The 20,537-nt window shown below is 28.4% G+C and overlaps 3 protein-coding genes across 3 annotated transcripts; 2 read left to right on the top strand and 1 right to left on the bottom strand.

The window, feature by feature from the left end:
- The first annotated feature begins 1,214 nt into the window (after positions 1-1,214).
- Positions 1,215-3,137, top strand: LOC122501028 (MAGE-like protein 2). Its single transcript, XM_043610242.1, has 3 exons — positions 1,215-1,370; positions 2,284-2,565; positions 2,706-3,137. The coding sequence occupies exons 1-3, from the start codon at positions 1,359-1,361 to the stop codon at positions 2,850-2,852; spliced, it is 441 nt and encodes a 146-aa protein (XP_043466177.1). The 5' UTR covers positions 1,215-1,358; the 3' UTR covers positions 2,853-3,137.
- A 5,078-nt stretch (positions 3,138-8,215) lies between these two features.
- On the top strand, positions 8,216-11,164 carry LOC122501027 (trinucleotide repeat-containing gene 6B protein-like). Its single transcript, XM_043610240.1, has 3 exons — positions 8,216-8,281; positions 9,703-9,864; positions 9,941-11,164. The coding sequence occupies exons 1-3, from the start codon at positions 8,267-8,269 to the stop codon at positions 10,904-10,906; spliced, it is 1,143 nt and encodes a 380-aa protein (XP_043466175.1). The 5' UTR covers positions 8,216-8,266; the 3' UTR covers positions 10,907-11,164.
- Positions 11,165-11,241: 77 nt separating this feature from the next.
- Positions 11,242-16,631, bottom strand: LOC122501029 (MAGE-like protein 2). Its single transcript, XM_043610243.1, has 4 exons — positions 16,514-16,631; positions 15,523-15,634; positions 12,750-12,919; positions 11,242-12,216 (listed from the first exon to the last, which is right to left on the bottom strand). The coding sequence occupies exons 1-4, from the start codon at positions 16,523-16,525 to the stop codon at positions 12,076-12,078; spliced, it is 435 nt and encodes a 144-aa protein (XP_043466178.1). The 5' UTR covers positions 16,526-16,631; the 3' UTR covers positions 11,242-12,075.
- Positions 16,632-20,537: the final 3,906 nt, after the last annotated feature.

Consider the following 20,537-nt stretch of genomic DNA (forward strand, 5'->3'; position numbering starts at 1 on the left):
TTATTTTTTTTGCCTCTGTAGCTTATCTCCCAAAGATCCTTGAAAAAAAAGTGTCCCGTGGTGAACAAGATAACAATTGATAGAATCATCTGAGATCAAAAAGTTAAATAGATTCTGTTAGTGTATGAAAAAATGTACTCTTTGATCGAAGGAATTAAAAAATTATCACTTTTTGACAAAATGAAAGCCAAAAAAAAGTTCATTTTTATGAAAAAGAAATCGTCTTCAAATGTTGATTAAAATTATGATTTTATTTAAAAAACCTACGATCAAGGACAGCAAAAAGTAGTTGTTGAGCTTGTGTGAAAATTAGAGCTAAATCGGTTTAGCGGTTTTTGAGAAATCGTGTTCACCGACTTGAAAAAAATAGTTTTGATAAAAGCGAGTTTAAAGCGTCATAAACAGTTTACATTGAGTTAAATTTTTTTTTTAAACTTACATTGAATCATCTATTCAAGGCCCATATATTGAGTCTTCCACTCCTGTTGCAGCTTTCAGAAAATGCAAAAAAATCGATTTTTTGAAAATCGTGACTGCATATATAACCCCTTAAAGTGAATTTATACTATTTTTGAAAAATTCATCTAACATTTTGAATTCTTTAAAATCAACACCGTAATTGTAATCAGCAACCCCAAAATCCCAAGTAATAATCATTAACATTTTATTAGTAATAATAAACAATATTTGGACTACATATTCTTAAAGCGTAATTCCTCTTGAAAAAAAGAAGGAATAGTATAAAAGTTTCGTCTCGAAAAACTGAGAGTTTCGCGAGAAAAACAATGAAAAATTGAAAACAATTGAATATTATGTTCTCATCTCTTTTCTTTTATGAAATGACGCAGATTCTCGTTGTGCATCACTAACTCAAAAATACTTAAAAATATTAAATTTTTAAAGGAGATTTATATTTGTCTTATGGGAGTGAAGAAGTTGAGGTGAGTGTCGCAGACTTAAAGGATTTGAGTCTTCATAATAAGACTACAAAAAAATTTAATGAAGAAATTGGTGAAAATATTGATGCAAAATAAAGGAACAGAGTTTTGAACTAATATTACCACTTCGTTGAGAACGCAATTTGGTCTAAATTTGCTAGGGGCTTAGTGAATGTGTATAGACAGAGAACTGATTTACTCTTAAATTATTATCATGATATTATACACTGATCCAATATGTGCAAGTATTCGATTCATAGTGAAGCACCTAGACTTGTATATTAAAGAGAAGGGAGAAAGTGGCATCACTATAAATACTTGACCGTGACTTTGAAAGTATTAAAGATACAGCATCGATTTAAAGTTGTTATTGTGGAGTCAGGTTCTTTGAACCTAATAGTGTCTCTATTTACTACAATCATGAAGGTCCTGGTAAGTAATAATTTTTCGTCAAATAACACGTCCACTTTCCAAAAAGAGAGAAACTACCGTTTACAAAAGCCATGTAAGACTTAAAATTAATTTTTTCTGTAAATAAAAATTATTTGTAATAGAGCATAATGTACTATACAATATCTTTATGATTTCTAAGCAAAGGGTGTTATACTATCCGGTTAATGGAGTTGATGACTTATGGTATATTTTTCCATAAAATGTAATTTTAGATTTAATTTTTTTTTGACAATTGTCAAAACTTAAGTGTACTAAATATTTATAATACGATTTATAATTCTCTCTATGAATATAATTTCCAAAAGTTCATGAAAGAGAAAAAATCTTTATTATTTTATTTCTTTTAACTAAAAAATATGTTTTTATTATGAAAACAAAACAAGTTATATTACGTTATAAAAATATGAACATACCTTTGACCAAAAATTAATTCTCCTGATTATTGAACTCGTTATTAATTAATTAATTGCACAGAAAAACATGAATTATTTTAACTTTTGCATTAATAAGAATATTGAGTCATTTACAAAATGCCACGAAAAAAAAATTTTTCACTCAAATTTGCAATTAGTATCGTTACTGACATGAGAGTTGAAGAAATGGAATAAATATTATATTTTAATAAATTTTTTCGAAGCAAAAAATAGTAAGGTTGGATATTTGATTAATTTCAATTAGTTCTCTTGTCAATCTTTATTGCACCTAGAATTTTAATATGACAAAGTTTACATATATGCTTTTAGTGTTTTTATCTGTCAATTTTCAGATAAATTAAAAAAATCCCCGGGTTCAATTTCCACAATGTAATATTTTGATGAACTGGGTAGCATTGGTATATGACAAATATTACCTTCTACCTGGAAATTTTGCAAATAATTAATAATATTTACAGATATTTGCGTCCTTAGTGGTGGGTATATTTGGAAGTTACGAGAGTGATCATGGGACAACGACTTATCATGAAACGCAAAAGCCTGTCGAGATACCAATTTACAAAAAGTACGCTATTCCAATTCCTCATCCGATACCAGTTGCTGTCCCACAACAAATAAAAGTACCGATTCCTCAACCCTACCAAGTTCAGGTGCCCGTTCCACATCCAGTCCCAGTAGAAGTCGTAAAACGCATCGAAATACCAATAGAGAAGCCGGAGCCTTACATTGTTGAAAAAAAGGTATTATTTTAACTTCTTTAATTAATAAATTTCAAACTTATAGCCAGATTGATTTTTTGAAATTTGTTCTTTTATTACTATTATTGTTATTATCAGTATTGTATTATATATACATTATACTATTATTTTGCGCCATTCAGGTACCTTACATAGTGGAAAAGCCTTATGCTGTGACAGTGGAAAAACATTTTCCGGTGCCAATTCCAAAACCATATCCTGTGCATGTTCCAGTTTATAAACATGTTTTTCACCATCAGAGCAAAGGACACGGCTGGAAGCACTATTAATCTCTAAAATAAGAAAATAATTAGTAGTTGGAAAATAGTAAACCAAAATATATACAACTGACTATGTGTGTACTTCAGAGTGTACACGTACATATTCATTGTTCAAAATGTTTTAAAAAAACTCTTTAATTATATTAAGTTATGAAGCATGTAATTTAAATTTTGTACATAATATTTTAAGATTGATGTAAAGTAAATATAGATTTACTTCCGTTTGGTAATATTAGTATATTAGAGAATTAATCCTTTATAATTTTGGTTAATTTATTCTTGAGGCTTATTTTCAAAAAAAGTTCTATTTAATGACATTTAAAATGTTTAAATAAAATAAATAAATTTGATGTTAATCGAAATTGTCTGAATTTCTCTATAGTTTAGTTAACCCAAAACGTTGCTATAAGTCTTTCATTGAGTGACACGAATGACCGCAGTCGATATTCCCATCACTGCATTCATAGTTTTTTACGTGGTGTCTTCCGTGACTACGCCACATTCACATCTTTTTTCTTAATAAGAGCTTCTTTTTTAGCATCAATAATGTTTTATTGTTATATATTTATTGCGGGATGCATGAATATTCCACAAATTACAAAGAACCAAAAAGTCTTTTAACAGATAAATATTTAACTTAATTGAATAGAATTAGGATTCAACAGAATTAACGTTTAATAGAATTGATACTTAACAGAATGTCATCAACATAATTGTCATGCAACAAAATTAACGTTTAACAGAATTGACACTTAATAGAATTGACATCGAACAGAATTGTCATATAACAGAATTGACATGCACCACCCAGTAAAAAAAAACTAATTCAAATGGATTGAAATGAATTAAGATTTTTGGTAGAAAGCGGGATTCATTCAAGCTCTTTGTATATTCGATTGAATTTAATTATTCAATTTGGCTGAAGTTGTGCAAACGAATTCGCATTCGTAATAAATGACCAAGGCATGCATTGAATTCGAGCTGACGAATTAAAAAAAATTAAAGGCCCCAAAACTTGTCCATTGAATTAGTATATGAATAGAAGGTTTGGAAGTTCAATACAGTTTGACGAATAATTCAGGAAAATTGCAACATAGCTCCAATTCGTATTTGTCACAAAGCGGGATTCACTGAAACTCTTTGTGAATTCTTTTTAATTTATTTCAATTAGTTTTTGTTTACTGGGCAGAGTTGACATTTAACAGAATTGACATTTAATACAATTGACAATTCTGTTAAATGTCAATTTTGTTGCATGACAATTGTGTTAAATATTTTTCTCTTAAACGACTTTTTGGTGTTTTAGAGTCTAATCGGATTGTATCCGATGACATTACGCAGCGTCAATTTGCTATTTTGCATTTTGTTGACAATTCTTTTTCATTATTGTAGTTGTTATCGTCATAATTTTCCGTTAAAACTGTTATCGATCTTTATATTCATTTCTATTAAACGACGATTGAAGTGATTGTCGGTCATTTTTTATATACTGATCTCTTGCACTAAGAGGTTCTGTCATCCACGTCCTCCACTGAAACCGATTCTATAATAACTCGACGATTTTTCATTAACATCTTATGTCTATATTTAATACTTCAGCATCATCAATCTTTTGACGTTTTTGATTAGCACTTTAGATTTCTTTACAGTTGATTATAATTACAAGGACAAAATACAATAAGTTTATCTATCTATATTAATAAAATCAGACTTCTGTGTGTACATTGCTCCAAACTTGAAAATTTTTATATATTTTTTCGTTTTGAGACATTAGATTTCGAAAAATGTAAAAAAAAATTTCTGTCTGTCTGTCTGTATGTAAAACTTTGTTCGCGCATCAATATTGAAAACGGTTTAACTAATTTAAGTCAAATTTGGCATTCTATTAGGTATTAACGTAACTTAAAATCATACCCGAGTCGAAATTTAAGCCCTACTTTCACCCTGAATTTTCAGGGTCTATTGAGTGTTAGGAGTAGTAAAGTAGGGTCTAATTCTAATACAATTAGACCCTACTTTGACTCCCAAAATAGGCGGAAATTTGCCAATCTTCCATTTGGAGAAGCAAAGGAGGGTCTACTTCTAAGAAACCTATACCGTACTTTTAAACCTCGTAGACCCTACTTTCATACTCCTAGACCCTACATTCTAAAAGAAAATTTAGAATTATTTTTTAATGCATTACTTGAAACACTGCAAATGCAAAAAGTACTCCAAATTCATAAATACTGATGTGTTTTATAGCGTCTATATACACTTCGTGTATATAGACGCTATAAAACACATAAAATTCCACTTTTACTCATCCCTAGTGCTTCAATTGAATCTGAGCAAATCTTCAAATTTTTCTTTTTCTAATTGTAGGGTCTAGGAGTATGAAAGTAGGGTCTACGAGGTTTAAAAGTACGGTATAGGTTTCTTAGAAGTAGACCCTCCTTTGCTGCTCCAAATGGAAGATTGGCAAATTTCAGCCTGTTTTGGGAGTCAAAGTAGGGTCTAGTTTTTAAAAATTGTATTGAAATCAGACCCTACTTTACGACTGCTAAACCTGAATAGGCCCTACATTTTCAGAGGCTAAGTAGGGTCTAAATTTCGACTCGGGTAGCCTTATCCGATTAAAAAATATAAACTTGAACGAAAGTTATGACATTTTTCCAAAAAATTCAAAAAATAAAAAAAATGCAAATTTTTTATTTTTTGTAAAATAAATGCAAAACTATCCTTAGCTAACTTTTTCAGATAAATACAACCTATTTCTATAATAAAATTTTTAAAAAAATACGTATTTTGAAATTTTTTTTTTCGATACGGTTTTTTGAATTTTTGATAATTTTTGATAATTTTAGATTTTTTACCAAATTGTGGAGAATATTAAATAAGTAAAGTGTTTTTGAAGAGCACAAAAATAATGAAGCTAAATGCCACGAAAAAGAAGGAAAAATGTTGAATTTTAAGAAATTCGGTTTTTTGAATTTTTGCTAATTTTCCACAATTTTAGATTTTTTACCAAATTGTGGAGAATATTAAATAAGTAAGGTGCTATTCAAGAGCACAAAAATAATGAAGCTGAATGCCATAAAAAAGAAGGAAAAATGTTGAATTTTAAGAAATTCGGTTTTTTGAATTTTTGCTAATTTTCCACAATTTTAGATTTTTTACCAAAGGGTGGACACTATTAAATAAGTAAGGTGCTATTCAAGAGCACAAAAATAATGAAGCTGAATGCCATAAAAAAGAAGGAAAAATGTTGAATTTTAAAAAATTCGGTTTTTTGAATTTTTGCTAATTTTCCAAAATTTTAGATTTTGTACCAAAGGGTGGAGACTATTAAATAAGTAAAGTATTTTTTAAGAGCACAAAAATAATGAAGCTGAATGCCATAAAAAAGAAGGAAAAATGTTGAATTTTAAGAAATTCGGTTTTTCGAAATTTTGACAATTTCTTTTTTCGGAGTAATATCAAAAAAGAAAATAAAACTATGTACCTAAAAATTCAACACCTAATTAACTTCTAAAGTAAAACATTTCTTAAAATATTTTAGGGTGTTAAATGTACTCATATCTACTAAAAATCATACATAACATTGAAAATAGAAGACAAAAAATGATTATTTTACGATGTATTTAATTCACAATATAGCCCTATATTTTTGTTTGACACGTATAATATGTGGAAGGAGGTTAACTGGATGTTTAAGTATTTTGAAAGAGTAAAGTGTTGATCTTAGAGCGGATTAATCGAAGTTTAGGAGTACCCTACTTTTACCAGAGCACTTTATTTACAAACTGAAGCAATTACTTCATTCGTCATAGCAAAAATATTTATAATTGCTCAGCTATCCTTTTCATAACAAATTGTCTACATGGACAAATTCATCAAATTGTATAATTTAATGTTTAAATTAAAAAAATGTTGAAACAACTGTATATATGTTAATATAATCAATTAATTAACATTATCCCAATGGGAAATCGACAAGTTTTTTTATTGGCTAATTTACTAGTTTCCAATAAAAGGCCAATATTAAAATTATATTTTATTTTAATATTTAACATTAATTAACAAAAATTTTCATATTTAGCAATAATTACTTTTTAATTGTCTATGAATAAATGAATTTTTTTTTATAAATTTATATTAAATTTTTTCAATAATTACATTAACAAAGAACGGTAAGAAATAAGGATACTATAATTAATAACTCCTAATTTTTCTAAGAGTGAAAAGGGGATGTTGATCAGCAACTCCAGCGCGAGTTATGTCGTCATTGCTCTTTGCGGTGTTAACATTCAGAAAAAGTTATAGCTTTTAAAATGCGTCTTTTGTTGTGAAGCCGGTTATTTTAAAATGGCATTAATAATAAGGAATAAAACAAACTCTACAACTTTTCAAATGCCCCTTTTCTCTCCATGAAAATAAAAAACATGAAATTGAACATATTTATTTTGATACATAAATTTCATCCTATTTTTTTTATAGGTTTAGTGATATTTAGATGTTTAACTTTTAAAATAATGACATAACCAGAAAAGTAAAAACATAATTTTATATAAAACATTATATTATGTTTTTCAGAACTTTTCCTTTCCTGTATCCTATTTTGACTCATGAATGAAATGAACAACAAATTGCCTATGAACACCTACATTTTTGTTTAAGTCTAAGTTTATTGCCTAGTAGGCACAGGGACATGGGGGTGTCTATTGGATGTCTACGTCTGTTCATAGGACGTTCTGTGTTTGAAAAAAGAATAAATGTGTAGAACTTCTGTGTACCTGACATGGTAACTAATTTTTTTAAACCTTGTTTTTAGTAAAACTTCGTTCTTATAAATAGTTTCTATTTCAACATCCTTCTGTATTTATTCGTTTCGAAACCTATATGTCAAAAGTAAGAGAACTTATTTAAATTAAGGCTCTGACACATTGCGTACACGAAATAATAGTAAAATTCCTTAAAAATTAGATGACAGTAAATTTGTAAATTTAGTAAATTTTTCCAAAAAAGTCCAAAAAAATCTCTACGAAATAACCAGAAAACAGATTTATGCTATTTTCAAAAAATTGATTTTACATAAAACTTTAAAAGACGTATATATCTTGAAAAAAGTTCCATAAAAATTTTAAAATTCGGAAAACAAATGTATCACCCTCAAACTCAGCGCCTGTAGGCTATTACGGCATAATGGAGATTTATTCAGGAAATATCTGGGAGCGACCATTGCATCATATGTATCGACCACTTTTTATACTTCTTAAGGGAATTTCATTAGGCATCGTTGGACTCAACTGAATGAGAAACTTGCTCTATCCAAATGGGGCACAAGTTTATAAATCGAGGAGCAATCACAAAATACTTTTAGTTTCACATGAGCAGCGGATACTAACATTTATTGAATGAAGCATCTAATTTAGTTTATAACCATGCTTAAAATTTCGGTGAGTGAAATATTTTTTTATCGATCTTAATATTTGTTGAAGTTGTTAGACGTTGTTTGCTTCATTACAAAAGTGAACATGGAAAATAAAAATGTTCATCAGAACATTAATAATAATTATTATACAATTCATTTTTAAATACAATTATAAATCTTTAATAATTATCAAATGGTAAACTGGTAAAATTAGGTGGATGATAAATTAACAACTGTTCTAACAAATTTTTTAAAAGTACACATTATTCAAGGATAGAAAATTTATTAATTTATCAAATATTCATTCAGTTAATGTTTCTAATTTTATTTTTTGATGTTATTTTGTAAGGGAAATAACACTGTCCTGCAAATTTAAACTTTTTATCTGCGAATAAAATGGGACAGTGTTTTTGAAATGATTTTTCGTGATAGACACGAAGAAAGGATCAAAAGTATCACCTCAAGTTTTTTAAAAAAGACTTAAAACCTATAAGAGTATAATATTTTTAAATTTTTGAAAAATTGTGCAGCTAAAGTCTGACCCCTTTGTGCAGGGGGTGTGTTTATATATTAGGGTACAAAAAGAAATGTGATTAAGGGTTTTCAGGGTCTTTCTTTTCAAACTTAAATCAAATTTAAAAAATTCAAAATAGTGGTTTTAATATGACGGACATAAAATTTTTGACATTCAGTAAATTAAAATTTTTTTTTATTAAATGTTTCTTTTCAAAATAACAATAGTTTACTTTAATACATAATGTATTTATTATTTTTTTAATGTCAAAATGGTAAAAGGATTACCTTGTGGGCACTGGGACATGGGATGTTTTTAGGACATCATTAGGACGTCTATTTCCTTTATGTTTTTGGGTGTCGCTGAGTTAAAATTCGATATTCATTTTACCCCAACTCGTCAGGCTTTTGACACAATTTCTGAAAGATATTTTAGTTACACAAAAGAAATCTGATTCAGGTTTCGATGTCAGGAAATATTTTATATACGTTTTTGGGATCGCTGAAACCGAATCTTAGGTCCGCTTTACCCTACTTCAAAAGGATTTTGGGATACCCTCAAGAAAGGCATGTTAGTTTAATCATTGATTAACTTTTAATCTGAGTTGGTGAAACTGTCCCTTAGAAGATTTTTATGTTGTTCCATTTTTTATTGGTTTAGCTAGAACTGTTTTTGACGTTATTTCAAAATCCTGATGTGATGGGGGTAAAATGGACTTTGAATTCGGTTTTAACGATTCCAAAAAACGTATAGTGTATTTAACATATGACAGTTGACAGTTTAGTAAATAAGTTGAAACAACTTTTAAAAAATGTTTTTGGAAACCTTAAAAAAAAATTAAAAAATAAGTCATTTGAATAAGAAGTAAAACGTGTCAGTATTTTTGCGAACGATCTGACGAACAGTACTTTAAATAAAAAATTGTATTTCAGATTTTAGTGCTACTGTGTCTCTCCCGTGTCTATTCAGAAACGGTAGAAAAGGTCTCAATAGAGAAAGAAACAGATGTAGAGAAATCGAAAAGACATGCTTCTCATCCAGAACCCTGTCCTCCAGAACACACTAGTTCTCAAATATGGAAACCTGAAATTAAAGTTAGTTTTCAAGCAATGCCTCTTATTATTCATTCGTAAACAACTTTAAACTTAAGCCAATGTTTATTGTTCAAAGCAAGCCATAAATTTTGTGAAACCATTGCCAACTGGATGGCAATCAAAATCTTCTGGATGGGAACAACAAAAATGGCAATCACCTTCTACAGGATGGCAGCCTAAATCTTCAGGATGGGATCAACAAAAATGGCAACCAATGCCATCAGGTTGGCAATCAATGCTAACAAGGAAAGTACAACCCTTATCAAGTGGTTGGGAAAAACAAAAATGGCAGCCAACATCTTCAGGATGGAATCAGCAAAAATGGCAAGCACCTTCCACAGGATGGCAGCCTAAATCATCTGGTTGGGATCAACAAAAATGGCAACCACCAACGACAGGGTGGCAGCCTAAATCTTCTGGTTGGAATCAACAAAAATGGCAACCACCTTCTACAGGATGGCAGCCTAAGTCTTCTGGATGGGATCAACAAAAATGGAAACCAGCGACGACAGGGTGGCAGCCTAAGTCTTCTGGATGGGATCAACAAAAATGGCAACCACCTTCTACAGGATGGCAGCCTAAATCTTCAGGATGGGATCAACAAAAATGGAAACCAGCGACGACAGGGTGGCAGCCTAAATCTTCTGGTTGGGATCAACAAAAATGGCAACCACCCTCTACAGGATGGCAGCCTAAATCTTCAGGATGGGAGCAACAAAAATGGCAACCACCTTCTACAGGATGGCAGCCTAAATCTTCAGGATGGGAGCAACAAAAATGGCAACCATCAACGACAGGGTGGCAGCAACCGAAAGTCAATCTGCACAAACCAATGTTTGAATATGCCCCAATGTACCACCAACCAATGATACATAAATCCTGGGCCTCGAATTGGCAGGAACCATGCCCTGAACAACATGCTCCACTACCACTTATGCATCACATTAAAATACCTCAAATAAATTACATTAAACCTCAAATACAGCCTGTTGTTCATTTGCCACCTGTACAAAATAAGGTTTGGGAGGAGCCTTGTGATTGAAACGTTACTCAAATCTTTTCACTGGCTTCTTCATTACCAATCAAAGTCTTAAGAAAGAATCTTGTCTCATTAAAATAAAATATTCTGTCATTTTGATTTTAACACATCTCTCAAAAATCTTATTGTTTGCAAATGTATTATTTTTGACCCATTCAATGATGTACAACTTAGTTTTAATTTTGTATTTATTTCTACGATACGTATGAAAGTGACCAGGCAACGAGTAAAAAGGTATTCATCATTAAAAGTCTTTTTTCTACCACAAAAAGAAAAACAATTGCAGTTTTATTTAATTCTTTTTATCCTCTCCTTACTACTTCATTTCAAATTAATCGTACATTTTAATAAAATTTATTTGAAGAAATATCTAATTTAAAAAGATACAGAAAAATAATCTGAGCAATACAATAGTTTTGATAAAAAAGTCAAATTAATACTTGATAATCGTGATGACGGCAAAAAATCAAATTCGAAAAAATGCTTTAAACTTTTAAGGATCAGATGTATGCAATATTTGAAGTTTAGAATTATTTTGAACTATTAAGGCGGTGTCAAAGTGAATTGGATTTTTGCATTGAGCTTCAATGGGAAAATCGCATCGACTTTGACATCCAAAAAACAAATATTTTTTGACAAAAACATTTGATAATAGACATATCTTATGGCTTAGGAATCCCTCTTTTAAATAATTTTTGAATTTCTAAATAATCTTACCATGATAATTTTTCTATTATCTTTTCTATTATACAATATTCACATATTTTTATTACTGCCTTTATATAGTAAACGCAACATTGAAAAAGTAACATTTACGAAGTAAATTATTAACAATTTATTAACAATAACAATCTTAATTTTATTCAAAACATAAATAAGAAGTAATAATTTTTATTAAGTAATAATTTATTATCACTAAATATTTATTAATAAGAGTATAAATATTGCAAAACCGTTTTGCACACAGTTTTATGTTTATTATCAATGTTTACAGAGACCAACTCTTGAAGTTGCTCCGTAAATATTGTATATAGTCAATTCTTTCATGCGACTTTACAGAGTGTCTATTTTCTATATATTTATATAATCTAAATTATTTCTTTTTATAACTTAGAAAGAAGTCTCTTTTTACAGTGAAAAATGTCAAATTTTTGGAATTCATCATTAATGGTCTAATGCCAATGCTTTCCTTTTGATGAGTGTTGGTACACATGTTTGTAAATAGGTACATGTACTGTATAAGGCTTTACAACGGGATAAGAGAATTTTTTTTCCACGTAAACAGGATAAGGTTTTTCCACGACGTATGGTACCTGAAAAGGTTATATTTTGTTAATGAAAAATAATAAAAATCTAAAAAAAATAGTGAGAATTAACATTACAGTTTGAACGATAAAACTAATGAAAGCGTTTATTAAACAACTGAAATGTTGTTAGTTTTGATGGCTGTGTATAAATTAAAAAAGATAGGTTGACAATTTTTTTTAAAAGATCTTGAAAATTAAAAAAAATTATGAAAAATTATTATGGGGTGCTGTAACCTACTTGTTAAACTAAATCAGTGCTGCATGACAGTATATAAAAGTTTGATTTGAATTATGCAGATATCAATCATACTTTAGTTGTTAATCCTTTCACTGTTTTTTTAAGATAAACGGTATTCTTTTTCTATTGTATTTTTATTATGGAAAAATAAAGCAATATCAAAACAGCATAGAAGTAATGTTGGCTGCTTAGTTTAGAAAATTTTATTTATCTTAAAGTTGTAAATATAATTTGTAAAATAATTTTGAAAAATACAAATTTTCTATTGTTGCTAATATATTTATTCTGTTTCTAAACTTACGTGCTTTTCCACTACATATGGTTCAGGTTTTTCAACTGGGATTTCTATGTGTTTGATAACTTCAACTGGATATGGTTGAGATATCTCTATTGGCACTTGGTATGGTTGAGGAATTGGTATCCTAATTTCTTGTGGTACTTTGACTATTACAGGATGTGGAATTGGTATAGCTGAAATCAGAATATTTATACTATGCTGTATGAAAGTATTTAAATATTATGAATTTAATCTAGACAAAGTAAATAAAATATCTTTGATTTCCAAATATGTCTTAATTAAGAGAAGTTAAGTTGAATGTTCCTTATCGCAAAGAAATCAGATCACTTTAATTTGTTTTAAGGGAGTAGGACGACCGATATTGTGTATGCTGTTCATTATGGAATAGATGTCCAAAGGTGCCATCAATATATTACGTAACACTATTTTTGATCCCCCTTTTCCCATGCAGTGCCACTAGACTCGATTGTAATGATTGCGGAGGCGGAAGTGCAAGAATGCGGATTTCCATTTGAAAAACGGAATTTTTAAAAATAGATTTTAAAACACTATGCAGTTTTCTAAAAATCAAAACTAGTTATGAAACTTTATTAATTATATTCGACATGAATTTTTTTTACATAAATACTTATTTATGAGCAAAAATTACATTTGTTAAATTGATATTGTTTATTTTTATATAGTAAGTAAAATGAAAATTCTTATAAATTTTTACCTTTTGATTTTGTATTAAATGAATAAACCACATTATTACTTATAGCATATGGCTCTAACTGTTTTAAAATAGTACGTAATAAAATTAAAATTATTTGAAAAAAATTACGACTATAGTCAAAAATATGGAATTTTTCGTTATTCGCATTTGTCAATGCGGATTGCGGATGACGGTCTCATTTTGCGATGTTAAGTGCGGAAATGCGGTATATCTGTCAACACTTGTATACCATGTTACACAGTATTAAGTACATTAACACCATCTTTACTGCAGGTTGTCACACATTGCTTGACACCTCCCCCTTGGTGGGGGAGGTCTATTGATAAATTAAACATTATTCAATGTAAAAAAATTAATAATAAATGCAGTTACGTAAAATTATAAATAATTATAAATCAATAAATTTCAAAACTAAAAAAAAAATATTTTTGCACAAATTTTTTGGTTTTTCAAAATCAAACTTCGTACTAAAATGTTATTCGGGTAGCTATGTAAATACTAATCTGAATTTTGGAGAATTGACCGAAATCGCTTGAAAGTCGTTACTTGGGGGACGCATGATTATTCTCCAAATGTCATTTTTCCGAAATGTCATTTTACCGAACTGCACTTTTGCGAATAGTCATTTTTGCGAGAAGCCAATTTTGCGAAATGTCACTTTTGCGAATTGTCATTTTTGCGAAAAGCTATTTTTGCGAATTGTCATTTTTGCGAATGGCCATTTTTACGAATTGTCAATTTTCTGAAAAGTCATTTTTGCGAATCGTCATTTTTGCGAATTGTCACTTCTGCGAATCGCCATTTTTACGAATAGCCATTTTTGCGAATTGTCATTTTTGCAAACCGACATTTTTACGAATTGTCAATTTTCCGAAAAGTCATTTTTGCGAATCGCCATTTTTACGAATTGTCAATTTTCCGAAAAGTCATTTTTGCGAAAAATACAATAGTGAATTTATAGACCTACAAGTTTTCTATTGTATTTTTCGCAAAAATGACAATTCGCAAAAATGACTTTTCGGAAATTTGACAATTCGTAAAAATGTCGATTCGCAAATATGACTTTTCGGAAAATTGACAATTCGCAAAAATGGCGATTCGCAAAAATGACAATTCGCAAAAATAACAATTCGTAAAAATAACTTTTCGCAAAAATGACTATTCGCAAAAATGACAATTTGTAAAAATGGCAATTTGTAAAAATGGCGATTCGCAAAAGTGACAATTCGCAAAAATGACATTTCTCAAAAATGACAATTCGCAAAAATGTCAATTCGCAAAAATGGCAATTCGTAAAAATGGCGATTCGCAAAAATGACAATTCGCAAAAATAGCTTTTCGATAAAATGACAATTTGCAAAAGTGGCATTTCGCAAAAGTGCAGTTCGGTAAAATGACATTTCGGAAAAATGACATTTGGGGAATAATCATGCGCCCCGTTACTTGGGGGTTTTTGGGGTCGCTGATTACGAATATTAAGTTACTTTTATTTCATTAACATTATTTTCTTAAATAACTGTACCGTCAGCATTGCACGATCGGATTTATTGCATCTTATAGCCCTTAATAAAAAACTGTAATTAATTAAAAATGATTTCAAATTTTTAATCAGCGATTTTGATCAATTCTCAAAAATTTGTCAGCCATATTGGATCGGCCATATTGAATTTTTCACGAACGTTACTATTATTTGTAAAGAGAATAAAAAATTACATAATATACGATTATAATTATTGTTTATTAACAATAGATAAAATATTCAAAAGAAAATATCAAAATTTAATTTTTCAAAATTTCCTCAAATTCGCTTAAAACTTGTTATTTGGGGGTTAATAATGCGCTCTTTTGGTCACTCTATTGACAGAACAATAATTATTTTAAATATGTTTTTGAAAAATTTTGACAACAGGTACAAAATTATGAACACTATCTAATTAATTAAATGTACGTCAAAATCGAATTTCATTGTTTTTTTATTTTAATTTTTTTAATAAACTTTGATCCACACAAGATTAATAAAGTTATTTACTAATACATGAAATCAATAATTTTAAAACTCACCATATTTTTTATATATAGGAATATTTACGGGTTTAGTTTTCTCCTCATACGTTGTATCGACATGATCAGGATAATCAGCAGACACCAAAAAAATGCAAGCGAAGAAAATAATCTGCAATTGAAATCTCCGATATTTAATCTTTCACTTCACGTACACATGAGGAAAATTATTGTCTTTATTCACAATAGACAATAAAAGTGCACTTTAATTACAGTATTTTGCTTTAGAAATTTCCTATTAACATTTTCTTCCTGAATCATATATATGACTGGAAATTTTTATTAAACAATTTTTTTATTTTGCAAAAAAAATTTTTAAATTTTGTGATTCTTTTGTTTAACTTATCCAACACACTTTTTTATTTCTACAAAATAGTTTAATTATTATAATTAATATATATTAATTTGAATCAGTGAAAGTTTCAATTTTTAAATTAAATTTAATTAGTTTTTTGTCTTTTCCTATTTTATATAACAAATAATTGTAAATAAAATTAATAATCAGTAATTCAATTCCGGCTATCTCAGTTAGTAAAATGTTATTAACTCGCAATCCCTTTCACTGTGAATTAGTGCAATTTCACTAATTCAGGTAAATCAGAAATTTTAAATCTAATGAATTAATATTTTGGCTACTTTCTTTTCCCCCATGGTCATTAAAATCAAAATAAATAATTTTCTAATATTTATTTTAATGTATTACTGTATAAGAATCAGTCATTAATTGTTGGAAGTGGAAATTTAATTGCTGTAAATAAATAAATAAATAAATAAATTTAAGAGATTAACATTAAGTTTAATAATGCTTAAAATACTTGGAAAGAATTTTAGTGTGATTTGTTTTTTGTACTTAATATTTCTTGTGTTTTTAAATGTTTATTTAGATTTTAGTGACAATGGGATTAGAAGAAAACGAGATAAAATATTAATTTATTTCGATTTAAAGCTGAAAAGATGTATTGTTGTATTTTCGTTTTGAGAAAATTCTTACGATTTGATTCATGATAGAACTTTTTGGAGGAAGTAGAATATTGACACTGTTTTATGTCCAGTTGAAAGATTGAGTTTATATACACTTCGAATTCTATCACCTTTCACTTGAATCCTCTTTTGTACTATCTCTTCCGCTTGGGATTATTATGGTATTGGTATTACAAATGTTCCAACTGTATAAAAATTTTTAAGTATCTAACTGCACTATGGAAGAACAATTATCGTCACAACAGTTCTTATTGTATTTGGATGATTGTTAATTGATTCAAAACTTGTCTTAGAATTCTGTTAAAGAAGTCAACATTATTTGTTAACTAAAATAATTGCACGCTATTACATCTTTGTAATTAAAAAATTACATCAAATTAGCGAAGATCAAGTAGTACTCTTCAACAATTTTCTCTCTAATTGATAATAATGATTGTATCACAACAATGAAAATAAACTCCTAATCTGAAAACGATTAATAACCAATTAAAAAAATAAAGACAAAATTGAACATAAGAAAATTATTATTCAATTTCATTAACCCTTTGACACAACCATTAAGAAAATAACATACCCCATATACCCCTGTTGAGAGCTGTGCGCGGTAATCATAAATGCACTTTCATTATTTAAATAAACTAATAATTCATTCAAATAAAAACAGTGTAATGAAAAATGTTGTTGAGAACTCATATGCATGCATTACTTTCATTGTGAGATAATTTTTTAATACAAAGAAACAGTGTTTTAGTGCACAATTTCTGAGACTTCTTGCAATACTTTTATTAATTTTGATTTGAAAACGTTTTTTCAGTCGACACTTCTAACAAATATTTAAAGATAATAAAATATGAATATTTTACAACAGAAAATGTAGTAAATCGTAAACACCTTAAGAGAACGTTGATTTACTTGAATAAGAAATTAATTGTTATATGGCTTTTTTAAATATTCTTTTTTCATTTAGAGAATATAGAAGGAAGTAATCAATGCATTTACTTTCGCCTGGACTTTTTTAATTTCGTTCTTTTTCATTAACTATATGCTTTTATATTCTCATACTGTGTGCGCCATTACATTATAGCAATAGCATTATAAATTTTCTCGAGATCTCTTGAAATATTTTGATTGATTTTATTCGACAAATTTTTTATTAATGTAAGATTCAATCACAAGATAAACAAGATAAATGTGCTTATTTGTAACAATGAATACTCTCCCTTCCGTGTTTGAGGTTTCTATTATATAGTTCGCAATTTTAAAAAAATATAAATGATTATGCTAAACTTTAATCTTTTTTTATTATTCCCTCCTGAAAGCTTTGAACGAACTTTTTATCAAAATAAATCTATAAAATATATTTGTTTATTTGCGATTATAAGTAATAATATATAAATTGTTTTTTTTAACTATATGAATAACAAATTTAAATTCATTTTTAAAAAAGTTTATAAATGCATTTCTTTCGTTTCAGATGTATAGTCCATTACGTTTCGATTAAGGTGATTGTGTAATCTGTTTATAGTATGAAATAGAACGAGTTATGATAAAATTTTTATTACTTTTCTCAAAATATGTTTGTAAAATATAGAAAGTGTAGACTAAGTGTTTTAGTGTTAGTTCATTTATATTTTGATTAAAGTGATTCCAGAAGTTTTTAAATTGTTATTATGTGCAATGATTCTGTTTGCTTTCTGCTGCACTAAAGAAATAATAATTTAATAAACTTTTTTAGTTCTATTACCATAAGCTTTAAATTGTTTATCTACATTTTTATTATTACTTTCCGGGGTTTTATAAATCTAAACCTCACTTTTTATTCCCCAGCTAATAAAATTCCCCCCTTTTTGCTGTACGTATAGCCGACTTTTGTTACAAGTACAAGTTCTGTAAATATTAAACAGATTTTTCAATTTATTTCTATTACATGGTCTATTTTCATTGTTTAACACATAATTTAATGTTACTTTATCAAGTTCGCAATAATTAAAATATAAAATATTTTCACGCTTGTCCGGGGCTACCCGACAAATTGTTGAAGGTTAGGATTTTAATACTCGAATGTTTGTCCTTATTTTTCTCTTAAAAGGTTTGATTATTTTACAAATGATTTTATATTCAAGATTGAATGAAGCTTTCTGTTTGATATAAAAAAATTTAATTGATATTACAAAAACATGAAAACAAATTTTATTTACCAAAAAGCTTAAGTGTCCGGGGCTATATATACCATTCTCTTTTTATAAAATGACAAGTTTACATGGATATCTTTGTATTTGCATTCTTCTTTTTGCAAGCTAAACGATTGACATTGATAAACTATCATTTGTTGTGTGAACTTTTGTGATGTAATAATAATTGAGGGCCTCATCAAATATCTGGATATGCGCTCGACGGCACGCGCTTATACCAGTCTGCAAGCAGTGAATGGCCCCAGGGGCACTCACTACTTCTGAAGTTTTTATTGCTTTTAACACGTTGAATATGAACAACTGTCAATGATTTCTAGAAACGGCATAAAACGCTTACTCAGTTATTATAATTGATTTTTATATTCAACGTGCTGAAAGGCAATAAAATTTTTAAAAAAGGATGAGTGTCAATTAAGGTCATTTTTGGATCCTGATAAAATTTTGAATTTTAAAAATCTGATGTCAGATTTGTAATGAGTGACATTTAAATCCCGTGTAATGAGTTTCAAGCGAATCTGACATGATCTGATTAATATTTTAAAAAGTCATCATCATATTTTCATTGAAAAATTCAAAAACCCATGTATTTTGCAATTTCTAAGTTGAGTTATTTTCCTGAGTTCTTCACAAACCAAAAAACAATTTTAGGGGATTTTCAAGCATGCTTGAAAGATCAAATTTTTCATAATATAAGCTGATTTTATCGGGACTTCATATTATTAATATAATATTTTACGATGAACCAACGTAAATATTCATAAGTTAAAATTTCACTGTTCCTTCCGCTTCACATATATTTTTTAAGAAGTATTCCTTGAATTGATTACATTTCTTATAAAATTCGTTTTTTCTTTTTCTTTATATTTACATTGTTTCTCCTAATAAATATAATTAACCTATTAAAAAATAATCGTTTTTAATTAGATAAGTGTAAAGTACATTCATGTGTATATGCATAAATTTTTACATTAACAAAGCAAAATAATCTTTAAACAAAAAACTAATGTTACTTTTCTCATTGTCACTTTTACTTTCTTAATACAAGGTCGAAAGTAGAATCATCTTAAAAAACCAAATAAAAATGTAACTAAAACTGCTTTCTCCAAGTAATTGATATATGAAAGTACTTCTGAATTACGTCAAGTACAAATTTCAGTACCAAAACTAGTTAAAAAGTAATTTAATTCTAATAACTTTCGTACAATATAAAAATATTATTACGGGATATACAGCTAAGTTTAATTATTATACTTTGTATACATTATATTTTGTCTTTTGCAATAAGCGTCTTTTATTACATTAATATACTTTCACGGAAGGCAATCAACAAATTTACAGCAAAAAATTTCAATGGTAGCTTTTAAAGTTTTTAATTTCTTTTCAAATTTTAGATTAGCAATTTAAATACTCCCTCATAGAGAATTGATATACAACAAACGAAAAATCTCAATTGGATTGACAACGCAACAACGCTTATATCCGAACATCAATGAACATGTACAAGAAAATTAATATGTTTATGTACGTGAAAATGAATTTAAAGATTATTACAGTAACATGTGGCTGAACATTCACAAGTCATGTACGTGAAATTGTACATGTTACATGCGCCAAAAAAACAAGCACATGAACATGCATGTATATATAAATTTTGAAACGGGTATGTATGCGTGTGTGTGGATGTTACTTGTGAATATGATAACTTGAAGAGTTTTTTACGAATTAGACTAAAAATAATATCTCAAAATCTTATAATATATCTTATTTTTTATAAAGAATAAAAATTTTTTCGCTGATCGCAAAGATCAAGAAAAATGTTCTTGTTTTAAACATGGTTACTTT

Source organism: Leptopilina heterotoma, unplaced genomic scaffold, assembly GCF_015476425.1.
Source record: "Leptopilina heterotoma isolate Lh14 unplaced genomic scaffold, ASM1547642v1 Lhet_198, whole genome shotgun sequence".
Classification (NCBI taxonomy): domain Eukaryota; kingdom Metazoa; phylum Arthropoda; class Insecta; order Hymenoptera; family Figitidae; genus Leptopilina; species Leptopilina heterotoma.